At 63.8% G+C, this 16449-nt stretch overlaps 1 protein-coding gene across 14 annotated transcripts in view; it reads left to right on the top strand.

Moving 5' to 3' along the window:
- The first annotated feature begins 7002 nt into the window (after positions 1-7002).
- Brsk2 (BR serine/threonine kinase 2) overlaps positions 7003-16449 on the top strand; it is a 60419-nt gene continuing 50972 nt past the window's right edge. For 8 of the 14 annotated variants that reach the window (XR_011369216.1, XR_011369217.1, XR_011369218.1 and 5 more), the window contains exon 1: positions 7339-7479. Coding sequence is in view for 9 of the 14 variants with exons in the window: in XM_070009931.1 (XP_069866032.1) it covers positions 7386-7479 (94 nt within the window). In the remaining 5 variants the exon portion in view is untranslated. Of the gene's footprint in view, positions 7480-16449 lie in introns of all 14 variants that reach the window. The other 6 variants (XM_070009924.1, XM_070009923.1, XM_070009930.1 and 3 more) reach the window with 3 other exon arrangements.

Genomic DNA, 16449 nt, shown 5'->3' with positions numbered 1-16449 from the left:
GAGCCGGCTAGGGGTTTCCCTGGTCTCACTGGAGTGACACAGGTCCATGCGCTTCCGGAAGGACGGGTCGTGAGGCTCCCCTGGGGCCTGGCCAAATCAAGTGGGCAGTGACATCCAGGGGAGCCCGGGAGAAAGGGAAACGGCTGCGGGCACAGGATTGTCCGAGGCCGGGGCCAGGCTGCGTCCCCCTCTGTACCTCACACGCCGCAGCTGTGGGAGGAATCCCTGTCGGCTCCCGTGTTTGAACTTTCGGCCTCTGAGTCTGTGACTTCGATCAAAGTCTTCTCTTTATAAGTATTTCCACTCTGGAAGACCACTCGAGTCCACAAGGCGAGACTGCAGGAGCTGCTCAGACCCCTCTGCAAAGGAGCGTCTGCGGAGGCAGAAAGCCTCCATCTGTGCCTGTGCGTGTGCTGGGTGCCCGCCGTGGGCGGGGCCGGCCTCCGGCTCCGAGAGCCCCCAGGAGCAACGCCAGGCCCCACCGCGGGCTGAGTTTTGTGGGGAGAGACGAGGGAGCAAGTGAGCTGCGTGCGTGAGGTGAGGAGATGGTAGGAGCCGTGGAGTGAGATAATAAAAGCCAAGGGAGGAAGCTGGTGTTGAGCTGGGGGCTGGTGACGTCTGGGAAAGGCAGCTATGACTCGACTATGAGCTGAAGTATGTGCTCCAGAATTCAGATGCCGACGCCTTCAACCCCATACCCCAGGCCCACTCTTCAAAGAGGCGACAGAGGCAGAGCGTTGAGCACCTCTGGTCACCTCTGACTGTCATTATGCCAAGCATGAGGACACGGACATGGCCACACACAAGCCACCGAGCGAGGGGCGCCAGGAGAAGCCGGCCCTGCCACACCTCCATCTCAGACGTCAGCCTCAGGATGTGGGGTGGTGGGTTTAAAGCCGCCCAGCTGTGGTCCTCCATTCTGGGGTCTGAGCAAACGAATGTGCTGACCGCTGAGGAAAAGCATGGGCTCTGAGGGAACCAGCAAAGCGTGTGTCTATGCGAGTGCCCGGCAGGTCCAGGCCCCGCAGTGGGGTGGCCTCAGGCGGGAGCCGGCCCAGCACTCTGGGCCCTGCAGAAGGAAGCTGGTCAGCTGGGGTGGGGGATGGGTGAGGCCTGAGAGAAGGCTGGGGACTCCAGGTCGGCCTCCACTCTGAGTGGGGAAGAATCCACAGGGTGTCAGAGAAGAGACCGGATCTGACTCCCACCTCAGAAGAGCCCTCAAACACGGTGCTGACCTTGACAGAGGCCAACGTCAAAGGCTGTAGAACGCTCCTGGATCTATGAATATCAACGATACAGCATGTAGATCAGCAACAAGGTTGATTACTTAGTTGAAATGCACAAATTCCTAGAAAAACACCAGCTAACAAAACAGACTCAAGAAGAAACAAACAAAAATTCAATGGATTATAACAAGAGAATGAGTAGATAATTTTAAAACCTTCTTTGCCCTGGCCATAATGACTTGATTGGTGAATTCTACTAAGAATGAAAGAAAAACTAATGACAGTATTTCACAAACTCTTCCAAGAAACAAATGAAAAAGCAGAGAGCACTTCCCAACTCATCCCAGGAAGACTGACCACCCTGATATAAAAACTAGACTAAGGTAAGACAAGAAAATAAAACTATAGAACAATGTCCTTTATGAATATAGGCACAAAATCCTCACCAAGCCAGACACGGTGGGCACATCTATAATCCCTGCACTCAGGAGGCTGAGGCAGGAGGATCACACACCCAGGCTAACCAAAGAGATCATCTTACAAACAAAGCAGGGGGAAACATCCTCAAAACCAAGATGGGGGACGGGAGGGGAGGGTGGGGAGGAAGGGTAAGACCTGGGGATGTAGCTCAGTGGCAGAGTATTCTTCTGTATGTAGAAGGCTTTGTTTCTGTTCCCCAGTAACACACCTGCATTCACACACACACACACACTCACACGTACACATGTGTGCACATACACATACACACTCATGCACACAGATCAATAAAATATTAGCAAACTGAGTCCGGGAACATAAAAAGCATAACGCACCATGACCAAATAGGATTTATCCCAGTAAGGCAAGTTTGGCTTAATCAAAAAATCAATGAATGTAATCCACTGTATCAAAAGGATAATAAAATTGCTACATGACCATCTCTACTGACAGAGAAAAAAATACTTATAGAATGCAATATCTTCTCATGATGAAAAAAAAAGATCCAACAAACTAGGAACAGAAGTGAACTTCTTCCATCCAGGCTGGTCTCACACTTAACTTTTCACGTGACCACTATCCAATGCTGGCTGGCAGCACAGATGTGCACCTGCACGCCCGGCTTCCGAGGAACTTCCTAACGCTACCTTTCCTGAGAGTAGGAAAATGTATGTGCTTGACTCTGCAGGTTAACGGCACACTGGAGATTCTAAATGAGCAGATAGCCAGGACAAGGACTGAAAGGGAAGCACAGCCATTGCTGTTTGTGGAGGACGGGCGCCTACTAAAAACAGAACGAAACAGTAGCTCGGCAAAGTTGTAGGGTGCAAATCCGCATGCACAAACCAACTGTGTACCTTAGGTCAGTTAAGGTGCTGGAGCATACACCCTAGATAGATCCAAGCACACAACCTCAGCTGCCTTTGGCAGAAATCAGCAAGTGCATCCTCAAATGCATATAGAATTGAAAGGGACCCAACGCAGCCCAAATAGCCATGAAAAGCAGCAAGGTTCACCTGTTCCAACTTTAAACTTTATGTCACAGCCACTCATGGACTGCTCTTCCAGGGGTATCACTGCCGGCCCAGGCCTGGGACAGTCTTCGATTCCCAATAGAGATGGCGGGGTGGGAGTGGGGGTGGAGGATGCAGCGAATGAGCGATTCTGCAGCCGGCACATCTTGATGGGCAGTTGGCATCAGCGCTCCTTTTTGCCTCCACCCTCTGGCTGGCTGGCCACATATTTTCCCGAGGGGCTGTTCTTGGTGCTGGGGGCATCAGAAATCAGAAACTCCTAGGCGACACCCCAGACCCTTCTGTTCCCCTTTCCGATGCTCTCGTGATGGGCCAGCACGTGTCTGCTCGTGCTATGTTCCCCGTGACCCCTGCCTCTGTGGGAACTGGGCTGCCAGGGGCCGTGCGAGTGATGTGGCTCTGTGGAGCACACACGGATGAAGAAATCACGGTGGTGTGGGCTTCTCTCCATCTCCGGACCCCTCAAGGTGGAGCTCAGCTTTATCGAAGTAGTGTTTATGTACAGCTGAGTCACAACACAGGCCTTGATGACTTTGACAGGTGACACCACTGCACAGCGGCTGTGATCGTCACCCTGGGGGGCCTTTGTGCCCTCCCACGCTGGAACCCCCGCCACCTTCTGTGACCGCAGCTCTCCCTCGGGTGGCATCCCTACTGCCTATAAAGCGCTCTTTCTCAGGTGCTGGGACTTAGCTTTCCCTCACCTACCCCATGGGCCGCGTCCTGCACGAAGCTCAGAGAGCAGCATGGAAGTCCCTGCGGTCCCCTGCCTCGAGGAACTCACCCCTCGCCAGTGACCTTGGGGTTCCCCTTTACCAGGAGGGCGGGCTCCCTTCTAGCCCTCCTTCACTGAGTTGCTGTTTATGAATCCTGAATGAACGTTGAATGTTGCCAAATGCTTGGGTTTTGTTTCCCTCCAAAGGATAAAGTGGCTTTTCTGTTCTGCCCACAGGGAGAATTGATTTAGAAACATTACCTACATTGGCATTCCCGGTTCTTGGGCATATATTACCAGCTCCATTTTCTGGGTTCTGTTAAGGGTGTTTGTGTCTGGGCTCGCGGGAACCAGTGGACTTCAATTTCCTCATCTTGTCTTGTCCCTAGCCGGTTTTGGTTCCAGGGTGAGGAGAGCATGGTTTCATGCGCATGGGGAAGGCTGCCAGCTCCTGTGGGGGCCGGGTGTAGTGGTGCAGCAGTGTGCATGGCCTCTCCGCCTGGGCTACCATCAAAATGGAGGGTTTTCCTAGCTCTGTATCCATCTTGCTTAGCAGCACAGGCCTCCTCTGGGCTGCCTTCCGCAATGTGGTGATGGCTGTGGCCTCCACAGCCAGACTGCTTCCCAGCTCTGCAGCACGCCTCTCTGAGCCCTACTGACGGAAGCCAGGAGGTGAGGGATGGTACTTAGAACGCGAGGAGGGAGACGGGAGACACGGTGTCCCTCATGAAGGTGTAGAGAGTTTATAACAGCAATGCAGGAGTCACCTTTGGGATCTAGCCCTGGATGACATTCACTGATTTTATTTTTTGGTTGGTTGTGGGGCTTGAACTCTGGGCCTGGGTTCTGTCCCTGCCCTCTTCAGCTCAAGGCGAGCGCTCTACTGCTTATGCCACAGTGCTATTTCCGGTTTTCTAGTGGTTCATCGGAGTTAATAATCTCATGGGGACTTTTCTGCTCTGGCTGTCTTTGAACCGTGATTCTCAGATCTCAGCCTCCTGAGTACCTAGGATGACAGGTATGAGCCACCGGAGCCTGGCTTCATTGATTTTTTTGATTAAGCCAACCTTGCATTACTGGGATAAAACCTATTTGGTCATGGTGCATTATCCCTTTTATGTTCCCAGACTCAGTTTGCTACTATTTTATTGATTTGAGTGCACGTGTATGTGTGCATGCACGTGTGCATGAGTGTGTATGTGCACATGTGTGCATGTGTGTGAATGCATGTGAGTTACTAGGGAACAAAAACAAGGCCTTCTACGTGCAGAGGAATACTCTACCACTGAGCTGGTGCCTGCTGTGGGGAGTCACAGATGGGTGCCTGGCACGAAGCTGAAGGCTCAGGAGGGACATGGCTGCCCTGGGAGAGCACAGAAGGGCAGGAAGAGGGACCCAGCCAGGACCAGGCAATGGCTGATGGGCGTGGGCTGTGTAGACCCTGGAAAAATTAAGGAGTGCCAGAGAGAAAAGAAAGACTAAGGGCAGAGTGGGTGGGCATGGCCTGTGGAGTCCTGAAGGTCCAGGGTTTGGTGAATGGATGAGCATGGTCCCCAGGAACAAGCCTGCTGAGGTCTCCAGAATGGTAGGAGGTAGGCTGGGGGGCAGGGGCTCGGCAGGCCAGGTGGCAGTCTGCAGGTCCCCTCCTCTCCCACTGCGCTCCTCTCCCGGGGACCACCAGCGGCTTCCTGATTTCCCTCAGTACTGTCTCCACCAGATTCTCCCAGTCTACCTCAAGCCGGATCTCAGTGCTGGGGGAACTTGGCTGATCCAAGATTCCAAACACTGTAAAGTCGCTAAAATGCACCCCCCCCCCTCCAGTGTCACCAGCAGGACCTGAGGGCTGACCAGCATTCTGTGCTTTCTGTAGCTGTCTGAGAGCCCCTACCAACAGACAAGTCCTTGGCTGGTATTTGCTTATCCCTGAGACCCCTCCCAACTCTGACGATTCTAAACACACCACCTGCAGACAGGCCAGTGCTTTGAGGGCTGCCTCCCCTTCCTGGATTAGAAACATAACACACTCCAAACACATTCTCCAGGGGCCACCCCAGGTCACTCTGGGATGAAATGGCCCCCCCACAAAGTTCACCCCACAACCCCCAGGGTTTAAATTTCAATACCCATAAAGCGTCCCTGCAGGTGTGCTGTCCCTTCCCCAGACCTGTCCCTCCTCTCCCAGACCTGCCCCTCATCCCCAGACCTGCCCCTCCTCCTCCCCAGACCTGCCCCTCCCAATCCTGCGGGGCTCCCGGCCAGGCCAGGTGGCCTCTCTGGCTTGGCCTGATTGTTAGATGTTTCTGGGCCTTGGATGCCCCATACCTACCACCCACACTTGGCGGGAAGGGAGGAAGGGCTGCGGTAAAGATCTGGGAGGCACCTGCGACCCCAGCCCGGCGGCTGCCTGCGCCCCTGGACTGCTATACTGTTACCGCGGTGCCCCAGGGGAGCGCTGCCCTGCCTTCCCGTGGGAAGAGTGGCCGCGGAGGACGGCTCCCGGGCGCTGCCGTGGGGGGGCCCAGGGCGCGCCGGACGCTGCAGGGGGGGCGGAGGCCGAGGGCGCGCCGGGCACTGCGAGGAGGGGAGGCGAGGGCGCACCGGGCTTTGCCGGGGACTGGGGACCCGAGGGCGGACCGGGCGCTGCCGCGGGGGCGAGGGCGCCCGGGCGCTGCGGGGAGGGGAGGCGAGGGCGCCCGGGCGCTGCGTGGAGGAGGGGACCAGAGGGCGCACTGGGCGCTGCCGGCGGGGGGGGGGACCCGAGGGCGCACCGGACGCTGCCGGGGGGCGGCCCGAGGGCGCGCCGGGCGCTGCGTGGAGGAGGGGACCCGAGGGCGCGCCGGGCGCTGCCGGGGGCGGGGGATCCAAGGGCGCACCAGGCGCTGCGGGGAGGGAGGGCGAGGGCGCACCGGGCGCTGCCGGGGGGGGGGGAACCCGAGGGCGCGCCGGGCGCTGCGGGGAGGGAGGGGGAGGGCGCACCGGGCGCTGCCGGTGGGGGGGACCCGAGGGCGCGCCGGGCGCGGCAGTGCACGCACCCCCATGCAGCACTCGCGCCCGGCCCGCAGAGCCCTCGCCCACCGCAGCCCTGCCGGAGCGCAGAATCCCGGCCCGCGTGCAGCGCCCAAGTCGGTGCGCGACCCGCCAGCGTGCAAGCGCGCAGCCCCCGCGGCCCGACCCCCGCCCTGGGTGAAGCACCTGTGCCCGCGTGCAGCGCCCTGGGAAAGACCGGGGAGCCCTTCCGAAGCCCCGGGAAGCAGCCGGCGCGGTCCCCGACCAGAGCGGCCTCCCGCGCCCTCTCCCGCGGCCCGCGGCCCGGCGACCCCGCCCCGGCCTCCCAGTCCGTGGCCGGCCGCGAGGGCCCCGCGGCGGGGCGGCCCGGCCTCCGCCCGCTCGCGCCTCGCCCAGCGCCGCCGGGCCCTCCGGGGCGGGGCGGCGACGGCGGCCGGCGCTGATTGGGCGGTGCCCGTGATTGACGGGCGCCGGGGCCACTGGCCGCGGTCGCGGCGGCGGCCGGCGCTCGCTCGGGCTCGGCTCGGCTCGGCGCCACTCGACGCGGCTCGGCTGCTCGGCTGGGCTCGGCTGCGCGGCCGCGGACCGGCGTGCGCGGCGCGGGGAGCGCGGGGGGCGCGGGGCGCGGGGCGCGGGCCTCGGCGGCGGCGGCGGCGGCGGCGGCGGCGGCCTGGTGCTCCCGCCCGCCCGGTGCTCTCGACCAGGCGGAGGCATCGCTGCGGCCCGGCCTCCGACGGGCGCTTCGCGGGGCGACTCGCGGCGCGGCGCGGCGCGGCGCGGCGGGGGCGCAGAGCGGCGCGGCCCGCCCGGGGGCGCCGCCGGCCCGGTCAGCGCGGACCGCGCTCGGTGGACGCGGACGCACGGCTGGCCGGCCCCTCCCTGCCCGCGCGCCCGGGCGCCCACTCGCCGGCGCGGGGCCCGGGAGCGATGACATCGACGGGGAAGGACGGCGGCGGGGCGCAGCACGCGCAGTATGTGGGGCCCTACCGGCTGGAGAAGACGCTGGGCAAGGGGCAGACAGGTGCGTGCGCGCCGGCGGGGCCGGGGCCGGGCCGGGGGCGCCGGGCGGGGCCCCGGGGAGGCCCCCGCGTCGGGATGCGGCGGGCCGGGCCGGACGGCCGGGAACAATGGGCGCCCGGGTCCCGCTGCGGAGCCCCGCGGGCCGCGCGGCTGCGGGCGGCCGGGCGCGGTCCAAGGACACGCGGCGCGGGCCTGGGCGCGGGGGCCGGGCCCGGCTGCGCCCGAGGCCCCCGCTGCAGGTGCGCGGCCCGGCCGCATTGTGCGCCGGGGCGCGGGGCCCATTGTGCCGAGGGAGGCGGGGGCCGAGCGGCCCCATCTGCCGTCTGCCGCCGCCGCGCTAATAGGCGTGCTGCCCGAGCAGCTGCGCCCCGGCCGCGCGCCCCCCGCCTCCGCGCCCGGGCCCCGGACAGCGCCTTCCCCGCGTCCGGCGCGGGTCGCCCCGGGAGGGAGGCCCGGAGCGCGGATGCCCGGCCGGCTGCGGGCGCAGGCGCCGGGCCTCCCGGAGGAGAGGTCCTCCCCGGTGGACCTGGCCGCCCTGGCCCGGACGGGTTTGATCCTCGGGGGCCCCGCTCGGACGCCAGCGGCGAGCAGAGATCTCGCATTCGGCCAACTTTCCCGGGCCTGGCCGGCCCGTCGCCCGGTCATCCGGGCGCATTCGCACAGCCGTCTTTGTCGGAGGCTGAGACTCAGCCATTTTCTTTCTTCTCCCAAGACTGGCCTGTCTCCCGGCAGCCTAGAGGTCCGATCGGCCCGTCCGCCTCTCCTTTCCTGTGGGGGACGCCCCCCCCCAACCAGGGCCTGGGGGCGCGGGGGACCCCCGCCTGGGGTGGGGGCCGGGGCCCCTCCGGGAAGGAGGCAGCGCTGGGAAGGTGCCGGTGCTCGGGTGGAAAGTGGGCCAAGACCGGCTCCCGGGGAGGCTGGCGCGGTGATGTAACCGAGCCAGGCAGGCGGTGTCTGGGCCGGGCGCTGTCCCTCCCTGGAGGTGACCCCACTGCCGGGCACAGAGCGAGGGAGCCGGCCACGGGGCCTGGGCCCAGGGGAAGCGCAGGCCGGGGGGGTCGGTCTGGGTTGGGACCCGCGGGGGTCCTGGGAAGAACTGTGGTTGGTGAGATTCCCGGCGAAGGGCTGGAAGCCGCAGGATGCGGGAGGCAGTGAAGTAATCTAGTTATTGTACCAATAAAACGGCTGTGGGGAGCCTTCTGCGTGAAGTGGTGAGGGCCCTGAGTTAGGAGCAGGGCCACGGGGCTGCGCGGCCTGCGCCGGCACCCTGCTCTTCCTGGAGTTACGCTGTGGTACAATTACAGGAGGTATCCATCCTGTGTGTGTGTGCGCGCGCGTGTGTGTGCTCAACATGGCGAGCGGTGCGTGTGTGAACACTGTGCAGTGTAGGAAATCCTGGGCCCTCCCCAAGCCCCCCTCTCCTCATTACGATCGCTGCGCAGGGCAGCCACCCTTGTGTGGCCCCCTTGGTCCCCTGGTTCAGGGCCGGGCCATCCCACCACGGGGCACCGAGTGCCAAGTTGCAGGGATCCAGCCCTGCACTTAGGAGGACAGACTTCCTGTGGAGACACTGGTGGGTGAGTGTGGTCTGGGCCTGTCCACCACTGCTGTCCTGTGGGTGAGTCCAAGGGCTCCTCCTGCCGGGTCGGGTTGTGGTGTGTGGCCCAGGGCAGCTGTGAAGGCCACATGGGCGGACCCCTTGGCTTGGCCCTCAGCTCTTGCCCACTTCTTGTCCGTGGTCAAGAGAGTCTCAAGCCTCCTTTGTTTCGCACTCTTCAAATCCTTCCCCGGAGAAGTTGCTCCGAGGTCCGTCTGAGCCTACCACCCGGGCAGGTGGGGCCTCTGACAGGGCGGGGTGCTACCTCCCTCCACCTTTCAGGACGGTGGGTCCAGCCTGCCTCCCTGCCCCTTGTCCAGTGGCAGGGGCGCAGGGCGTTGCTCCTGTCTCGTTGTGGCGGTGTATGCCCCCCCCCTTCCCCAGGGCTGATGTGGCTACTGCGGATGCCCTTTGGTGGCCTGGGTGTCTCTTCTGGTGGCTGAAGCACCTGAGCCAGGTGCCAACAAAGCCAGCCTGCTCAGCTGTCCTCCCCCCCCAAGCAGGCATGACTGCCCAGGGCTGGGCGTCCCTGGGCTGGGCCTCTGCTGGACCATTCTTCCACCTCCAGAAATGCTTATTCAGACCTCTCCTGGGCTGGTACTTGCAGAGATGTGGGGAGTTCCTGTCACTGGGGACTTTCCCCCCACCCCCTAGCCCCTGACTGGACAGGGAGGGGTCCAGGAGGATGTGTGGCATGGGCCTAGCCATCTGTGCCCCTCTGCCTGCTGGTGGACACAGCAGGACACCTTCCCACCAAGGCCAGAGCTCTGCATATCCTCAGCCCCCAGCACAGGGGACCCTGGAGGAGGAGGGACGGGATGGGGAGGGGGAGGGGGAGCTGAAGGGGAGGAGGAGGGATGGGGAGCGGCGGAGGACACAGGCCCCTTGGCTTCCCTAGAGCTAGGCTCCCCAGGAAGGGGAGGGTCCCTGAGACCCCTTGTCTGGTTGTGGGATAGGAAGGAGGCTGGGCCTGGGCTCACCTGGTTTGGGACACAGGCTTGTGGATGAGATGCCAGTCCAGGGGACCTGGGTCTTTCTTCCACGCTCCCACGGGTGCTTTGGAGGCTCGAGTGCTGGAGTGTGGGGTGGGACAGGTGAGGGGAGGACGGGTAGGAGAGGGACGTGGAGTCAGGTGAGCGATGCGGGTATGTGAGAGAGGGAGAGACAGGTGCAGGAAGAGACAGGTAGAGAAAAGGAGAGACTGCAAGTGGGAGACAGAGAGGGGGACAGACAGGTGGGGTAGAAGAGGAGGCAGGCGAGGGGGAGGACAGGCCAGGGAGGTCTGGCGGATCCTGCCGCGACCCAGGTCCTGGAGCGGCCAGGGAGATGCAGGGGCAGGTTGCTTTTTGCATGCCCGTTAGGAGCCAATAGAGGGCACTGGAAATGGGCCGGGCAGGGGCTGAGTGGAGGTAGGCAGAGCCCTAGAGCCCTAGAGCCCGGGGTACTTGGGGTGGGGAGCCCCGAAGGGGGCGGCACATAGCGTCTGGCGGCTCCCACCCTGGCAGGTCCGTCTGTCCGCCTGCGGTGAGCCCCACAGGTGATCTGCAGCCCCCTCCCCTGAGCATCTTCTGGACATCTGACCCAGTTGTATAATAAAGGAAACTGAGGCTAGCACCGGGTGCTCTGCCGAGGGCCAGACCCCTTGAGGCAGAGCATGGTCCCTGCCTCCCTCACCGAGCGGGTGTCGGGGTTCAGGTGTCCAGGGTGTGCCGCTGTGGGGGACGTGCTGGTCAGCCCCCTTCCTCCAGTGGTCACTCAGCTCCCCGTGGCCGGATGCCACGCCATGCAGACCCTGCTGGAGCCCCAGCCCGTGGGGATTGCCCCTCTGCTCCTGCCCCTGCGTGTGGAGGCCCAGGGAGGAAGACAGGCCATTCTGGGTGGGCTGGGGGTCCTTGCACCTCTGGCAAACTGGGCATTGTGGTGCCGCGTGGTGTTGTGCCGAGGTGGATGTGCCCAGGCCGAGCCTGCCTCGTGTGGGGTGGACTGCTGAGGCCCAGCCCTGCTCGAGGCCCAGCGGTGCCCCGGGACCCTGGCAAGAGGGGCCTGTACAGGGCAGCTGTCCCTTGCCGGCCGTGGCTGTGTCCTGCGTGGCAGCACCCAAGCCGTCCGGCGGCTCTAGGTCAGTCCACAGAGCAGTGAGCGTGGAGCAGGGCCAGGCCTGGCCTCTGTGCTGTGAGCGTTCAGCCTTGCCTCTGATCCCAGCTCGGGGGATCTGTCAGGGCTGACGCGGGCCCAGAGGCAAACACCACCGGAACCAGTGGAGGCCACGGCTCTGGGGGCTTCGGGTCTGCATCCCTGGCTGTCCTGGGGCTCTGTGTCCCCTTCCCCGTGCTGGCTGTCCAGGGTGGTCAGGCACTCTATGAGTAGCCAGGAACTCTGTGGCGTGGACTTCCTCAGTGTCCACACCTTCTCACTGACCAGCCGCCCCCAGGACACTGTGAAGCTGGCGGGGACGGCCCGGAGGGACCAGGACCACCTCTGGCCACTCCAGCCACCAGCGCTGGCCTGGAAGCCCTGTTTCCGTCTACAGCCCTCATGAGCCTGCCCCAGGACCTCGCCCTTCCGTCTTTCTTTCCTGGTGTCCAGAGTTACCCAGAGTGTCTCTCCACCCTCACCTCTGCCCCACACCAGTGCTGAGGGAGGCCGGGTTGTTGGGAGGCCTCTTCCCGGGGCTCCTGCAGCGAGGGCACCCTTGTGGGGACCCAGTGGCTCTTTTGGGGGGAGCCCCGGGGAGCTGCCTCTGAAGTCAGCACTTCTGTGGGCTGTGTGGAGGGCCAGGCCTGGGCCTGTGGGCCTTGTGGGCACTCCCGTGGGGCAGTTCCAGGGGGCAGTTCTGGGCTGCTGGCCGCCTGGGCTTAGGCCTCGTGGTGGCGGAATGGCTTTGCGCTTCAAGCCCCATCTGTAGAATGGGCTTCCTCTGCGCTTTTGTGAGCTCCGAGGGGAGACCTGTGGGGTTGGGGACCGCAGAGGTGAGGCACCCGCCCGTCTCCTCGGCCCCGGGGAGGAGGGTCCCCTGCTGCTCCTCGTTCCGCAAGAGGTCGGGCACCCCAGGGACATCGGTGCCAGGGGAGGGCTGCAGGGGTGAGCAGCCACGCAGCAGCAGGCAGTGGACCTGCCAGCCGAAAGCCTGGGGCCTAGCCCCAGCTGACCGGCCAGCGCCGGCTCCTCCAGGGCCTCCCCCGGGGAGGCCGCTGAGCCGGCTTCCTCTGCGCTCTGGACAGCACAGGCTGGGCAGGGCCTGAGGCTGTGGGGACAAAGCAGAGATTGTGTGAGGCCAGCCGCCTCTCGGGGCCCAGCCCGCCAGGTCCAGGCCTTGTGCTGCTGCCTCTGAGGGCCTGTGTTCTGGGGCGCAGCAGCTGGGAGCCGGCTCCGCCTGCAGGACGCTGCCCTGGAAGTCCAGCTGTGCAAGAGAAGCCTCCCCTTTGTCGCCCGCCACCCTGGCGTCCCGGTCTGAGGTTCCTGGTGGAACCCGGGGTGTAGCTGCAGCCAGCAGCGGGTGAGGTCATGAGGATCGTGAGTCCAGTGGCCTGAGCTCAGGTCCTCACGGCCCTGGGTCCCTGGCCTCCTTTCCTCTGTGGCACCGTCAGGGTTGGGCAGGCCATCGGTGGCCTCGGTGGCTCTGGGCTGGCAGGGTGGAGTTTGGGGCGTCTCTCCAGGGCCCTCCCGGAGCAGGCGTGCCTTGACCTGCATGACCCCAGGGCATTCACGCGACCGCCGCCGAGGCTCACTCTGGGCTGAGGTGGAGGGTCCCGGAGGGCGGAGGCGGGAGGGCAGCCTGGCCAGTGACGCAGACGGGGTGGCCGTGCGCGTCAGCAGGGGCTCAGAGCCGTGGGCGGCTTGCGCAGGGAGCCTCGGAACTCGGCCTCTGAGGCCGGCTTAGCCTGGGAGCGCTGGGGCGTCCCACATGCTGGGCAGCAGCACCGCATGGGGGTTGGGGCCTTGGTGGCCAGCGAGGACAGCTCCGGGGCGCGTGGTCACAGCGGGGGCTGCACGGCCGGGAGTGGTTTCCTGGGCCTCTGGTCCCCCCAGCCTGGGTCTGAGCGTTCTCTTGTTGGGTCGAAGTGACTGTCACTCACCTAGGAAGGGCTCCGGCCTCCTGCTGGCCCGGGGCTGCTAGGATGGGAAGGCAGGCCCCGACCCAGGCTGAGGTGGTGCGTGTGTGACTGGGTTTTGACCTAAAGGCCTGTGCTTGCTAGGCAGGCGCTCTACCACTTGAGCCTCTTCTCCGAAAGCCCTTTTTGCGTTAGTTGGTTTTCCGCAGGGATTTCCCATTTTTGCCTGGGGCTGCCATCGGCTCAGCCTCTGCACCTCTGCCTGCCGTTGCTTGGATTACAGACTCACACCACACCTGGCTTGTTAATTGAGAGTGGGGCTGGCTACCTGGGGTCTTCCTAATCTCCATCTTCCAAGTCGCTGCTGAGCCAGGCTGGAAGCTGAGTTCCTAATGCCCCTCAGCAGCCGGCCGAGGGCTTGTTGAGCTTCCTCCGACGCGGCAGGGCGAAGGCCCTCTCCAAGTACCCAGCCGCAGACGCTGCCCCGGCCTCCTCTCAAACACCCTTCTGTGTCCTGTGTCCTGTGAGCTGGGCCTTCAGCCTCGAGTGAGGGCCTGGCCTAGCCTGGCCACAGAGTGCCCTCTGTGCTGGCTGCTTCTGGTTGTATCCTGAGCCAGCTCACCAGGTAGCTGGTGCATCCTTCCCCGAGGCTGGCGGGCTGCAGGCAGGACCCTGCTGGTCTCCTCTGGCACAAGGGCACCTCCAGCCAGCGGGTAAGCTGGGCAGGTCCCGTTCCGCATCGGAGCCAGGGAGCATTGGTGACTGCCTGTGGTTCCCCAGGGTCAGGACTTTGCATCCCCAGTGCGTGTGTGTGGACCCCAGTGCAGGGTTATTCCTGGATTCATTCAAGAGCCCACACTGCAGTTGGGGGGGGGGGGTTCTCTTCCCATGCCTTGGTTTCCCTGCCTGCACGGTGGCCTGTGGTGTGGTTGATAGAAGATGCCACCAAACAGGGCTGAGCTAGAGTCGGTGCCAGCTACGGTAGCCAGTGGCACCCTCGGGGCTGGCAGCGTGTAGGACAAGGGCAGGAGAAGCAGGACAGATGAGCCCTTCTGCCTGCCCACCCCCTTGGCTGCACCGCCCCCCCCCCCCCCGCTGCCCGCCCACCCCTTCTGCTGGTGGATTTCCCTGCAGCTCTCATTTATTGGACAGTGAGCTGGGAGAGATGATGGGATTGTGGCAGAGCTGCTGGCCAGCTGTGCCCAGCCAAGGGGAATCTGGGTCTGCCCAGTCCCCTGGGGTTCCGACTGGCGGCTGCCCCTCCCTTGCAGGCCCTGGGCTGGCCCCGACCCTTTGTGACACGCTGCCACTGCGTTGCCGGCCCCTGCCGTGGCACGGTACGCAGCTGGAGCTGGAGATGCTGCAGGCCCTCAGCTTGCTGCTGCCCTGTGTGCAGACCTGTGGTTTCCAGAATTGCTGCGGGTCGGAGCTGTGTGGGAACCGCACCCAGGCCTGGTGTGGATTCTGTGCAGATCTCCTGACATGGTGTTGAGGAAGGGTCTCCAAGGCCCATCGGCAGGTCTCAGCCGCTTTGGGCCAGCTTTGCTTCAGCCTTCCCCTCCCTCTTTAAAGCAAATCCTGAGCTGCGTTTGTCTGTACGTGTTCCGGTGTCTGCGTGAAAGGACGGAGACAGCATCACCGTCACCAGCACCCTGCAGATCCACACAGATGTCGCAACGGCAGCGGAAACCTGTCCCGCATGGCGTTGTGACTAGAGGGCTCTGTCCGGGGCCGGCGCGGCACGCGCGTGCTCCTCGCCATAGCTGTGGTGCCCACCAGGCCCTGGGCTGGGGTTCTTCCCAGGGTCCTCGGCCCCTGCGCCCCGCCTGGGTTTTGGCCTGAGCTCCTCCCAAGGGGACGCTGGTGCTCCCCTCTCTCCTCTTACTGGACCTCTGACCCCGGGCAGCAGATGCCACCTTGAGTCTATCTATTGTAGCGTATGGGTGCCTGACATGGCTAGGCCGGGCAGTGGGGCGTAGCAGGTGTGTCCCTGACCAGGGTTCTTGGCTCACATTCCAGAATGTTCACTGTATGCCGTGGATGCACTTGCTCTCTGGGCAGGGGCTGGTGCCATGCGGAAGGAGTGGAACCCACCAGATGGGCCGTGGGCTCAGAGCCAGGGCTGTCCAGGCTCCTGCCCTTAGCTGTGGAGCTCCTGTGCCAATACACCTGGTTCATGTCCTGGATCTGAGGCCCCTTCCCTGACCCACGTCTGGGAGTGGCTGGCGCAGGCAGCCGGAGGGCGTCTGTGATCTGGGGTTTCCTTCCTGCGGACGTGGGCAGTGCTCTGTGCCTGTGAGCACATGCTCACCCCACTAGTGTTTTGAGCCTGTGTGTGTGTGTGTGTGTGTGTGTGTGTGTGCACGCGCGCGCACGTGTGTGCACTATGCCGTTGGCCTGAGCAGGAGTGTGGCCCTGGAAGGAGCCACACACCCATAATCAAGCCGGTGGACACTTGGCACTTAGTGGGCCCAGACCTCCACGCGTCTCTGGTGGGTCTCCTGGCGGGGGTGTCCTCAGACCCTCTGCCTGGTGCAGAGGCTGAGCTGTGGCCAGTCAGGAGCTGCCCAGCAGGGCTGTGCTGAAGTCTCCAGTGTTAGGCCTCCACTAGGAGGCTCTGTCAGCGGTTGGTTCAGACCCTGGCTTCTGGAGGGAAGACTGGGCCAGGGACTCAGAGTCTTGGGTGAGTGTCCAGGCCTGGCTCCAGCGGTGGGCCGTAGGTTCTGTGTTGATGGTGGAAACGGGGCACCGGCGGCACTGGTGTGTTCCAGGCACAGGCCTTGGGGTCTCGGGTGGATGGTGGCCTGTGGGCACTGATTCTGACTGGAGATCTTCCCCGTGGTTCTGGTAGATGAAGGGTGTGTGGCTCTGTACACCGGTCCCCTGGGAGGGGTGGACTGTCCCCTGACACTCCTGGGCACCCTTTATTTCACGGCTCTCGTGGCCTGAGCGTGGCTGATGTTCAGGGCTTGGGTGGACTTGAGCCGTGCTGCTGCATCTGAGCGGGGGCTGGTGCTGTGCCCTGCCTCGGGGCGGGGGGCATGGGAGTGAGGGGTGCTGGACCCCCTCTGGTACCCCAGCCTGAGCCCTGTATTTACCTACAGTCACTTGCCTGCAGGCCTGCTGGGCAGACCTCATCCTTGCAGAGGCTGCCCTGGCCGGCCACGCTCCCGACCCAGACTCCCACAGGCCCGCCAGGTGGAAAGGGGAGCGGCTTCGGGAAGACCTCTGAGCTGGCGGACAGTGAGGGCCGGCGGCCCGGCCCTCGGCTCAGGGAGGTGCAGGTGGCCAGGTCATCTGAAGAGCCGAGGGCGGGCCTCAC

This window comes from Dipodomys merriami, unplaced genomic scaffold (assembly GCF_024711535.1).
Source record: "Dipodomys merriami isolate MVZ:Mamm:240054 unplaced genomic scaffold, mDipMer1.0.p SCAF_78, whole genome shotgun sequence".
In the NCBI taxonomy this organism is placed as follows: domain Eukaryota; kingdom Metazoa; phylum Chordata; class Mammalia; order Rodentia; family Heteromyidae; genus Dipodomys; species Dipodomys merriami.
This window is presented reverse-complemented; position numbering and strand designations above follow the sequence as displayed.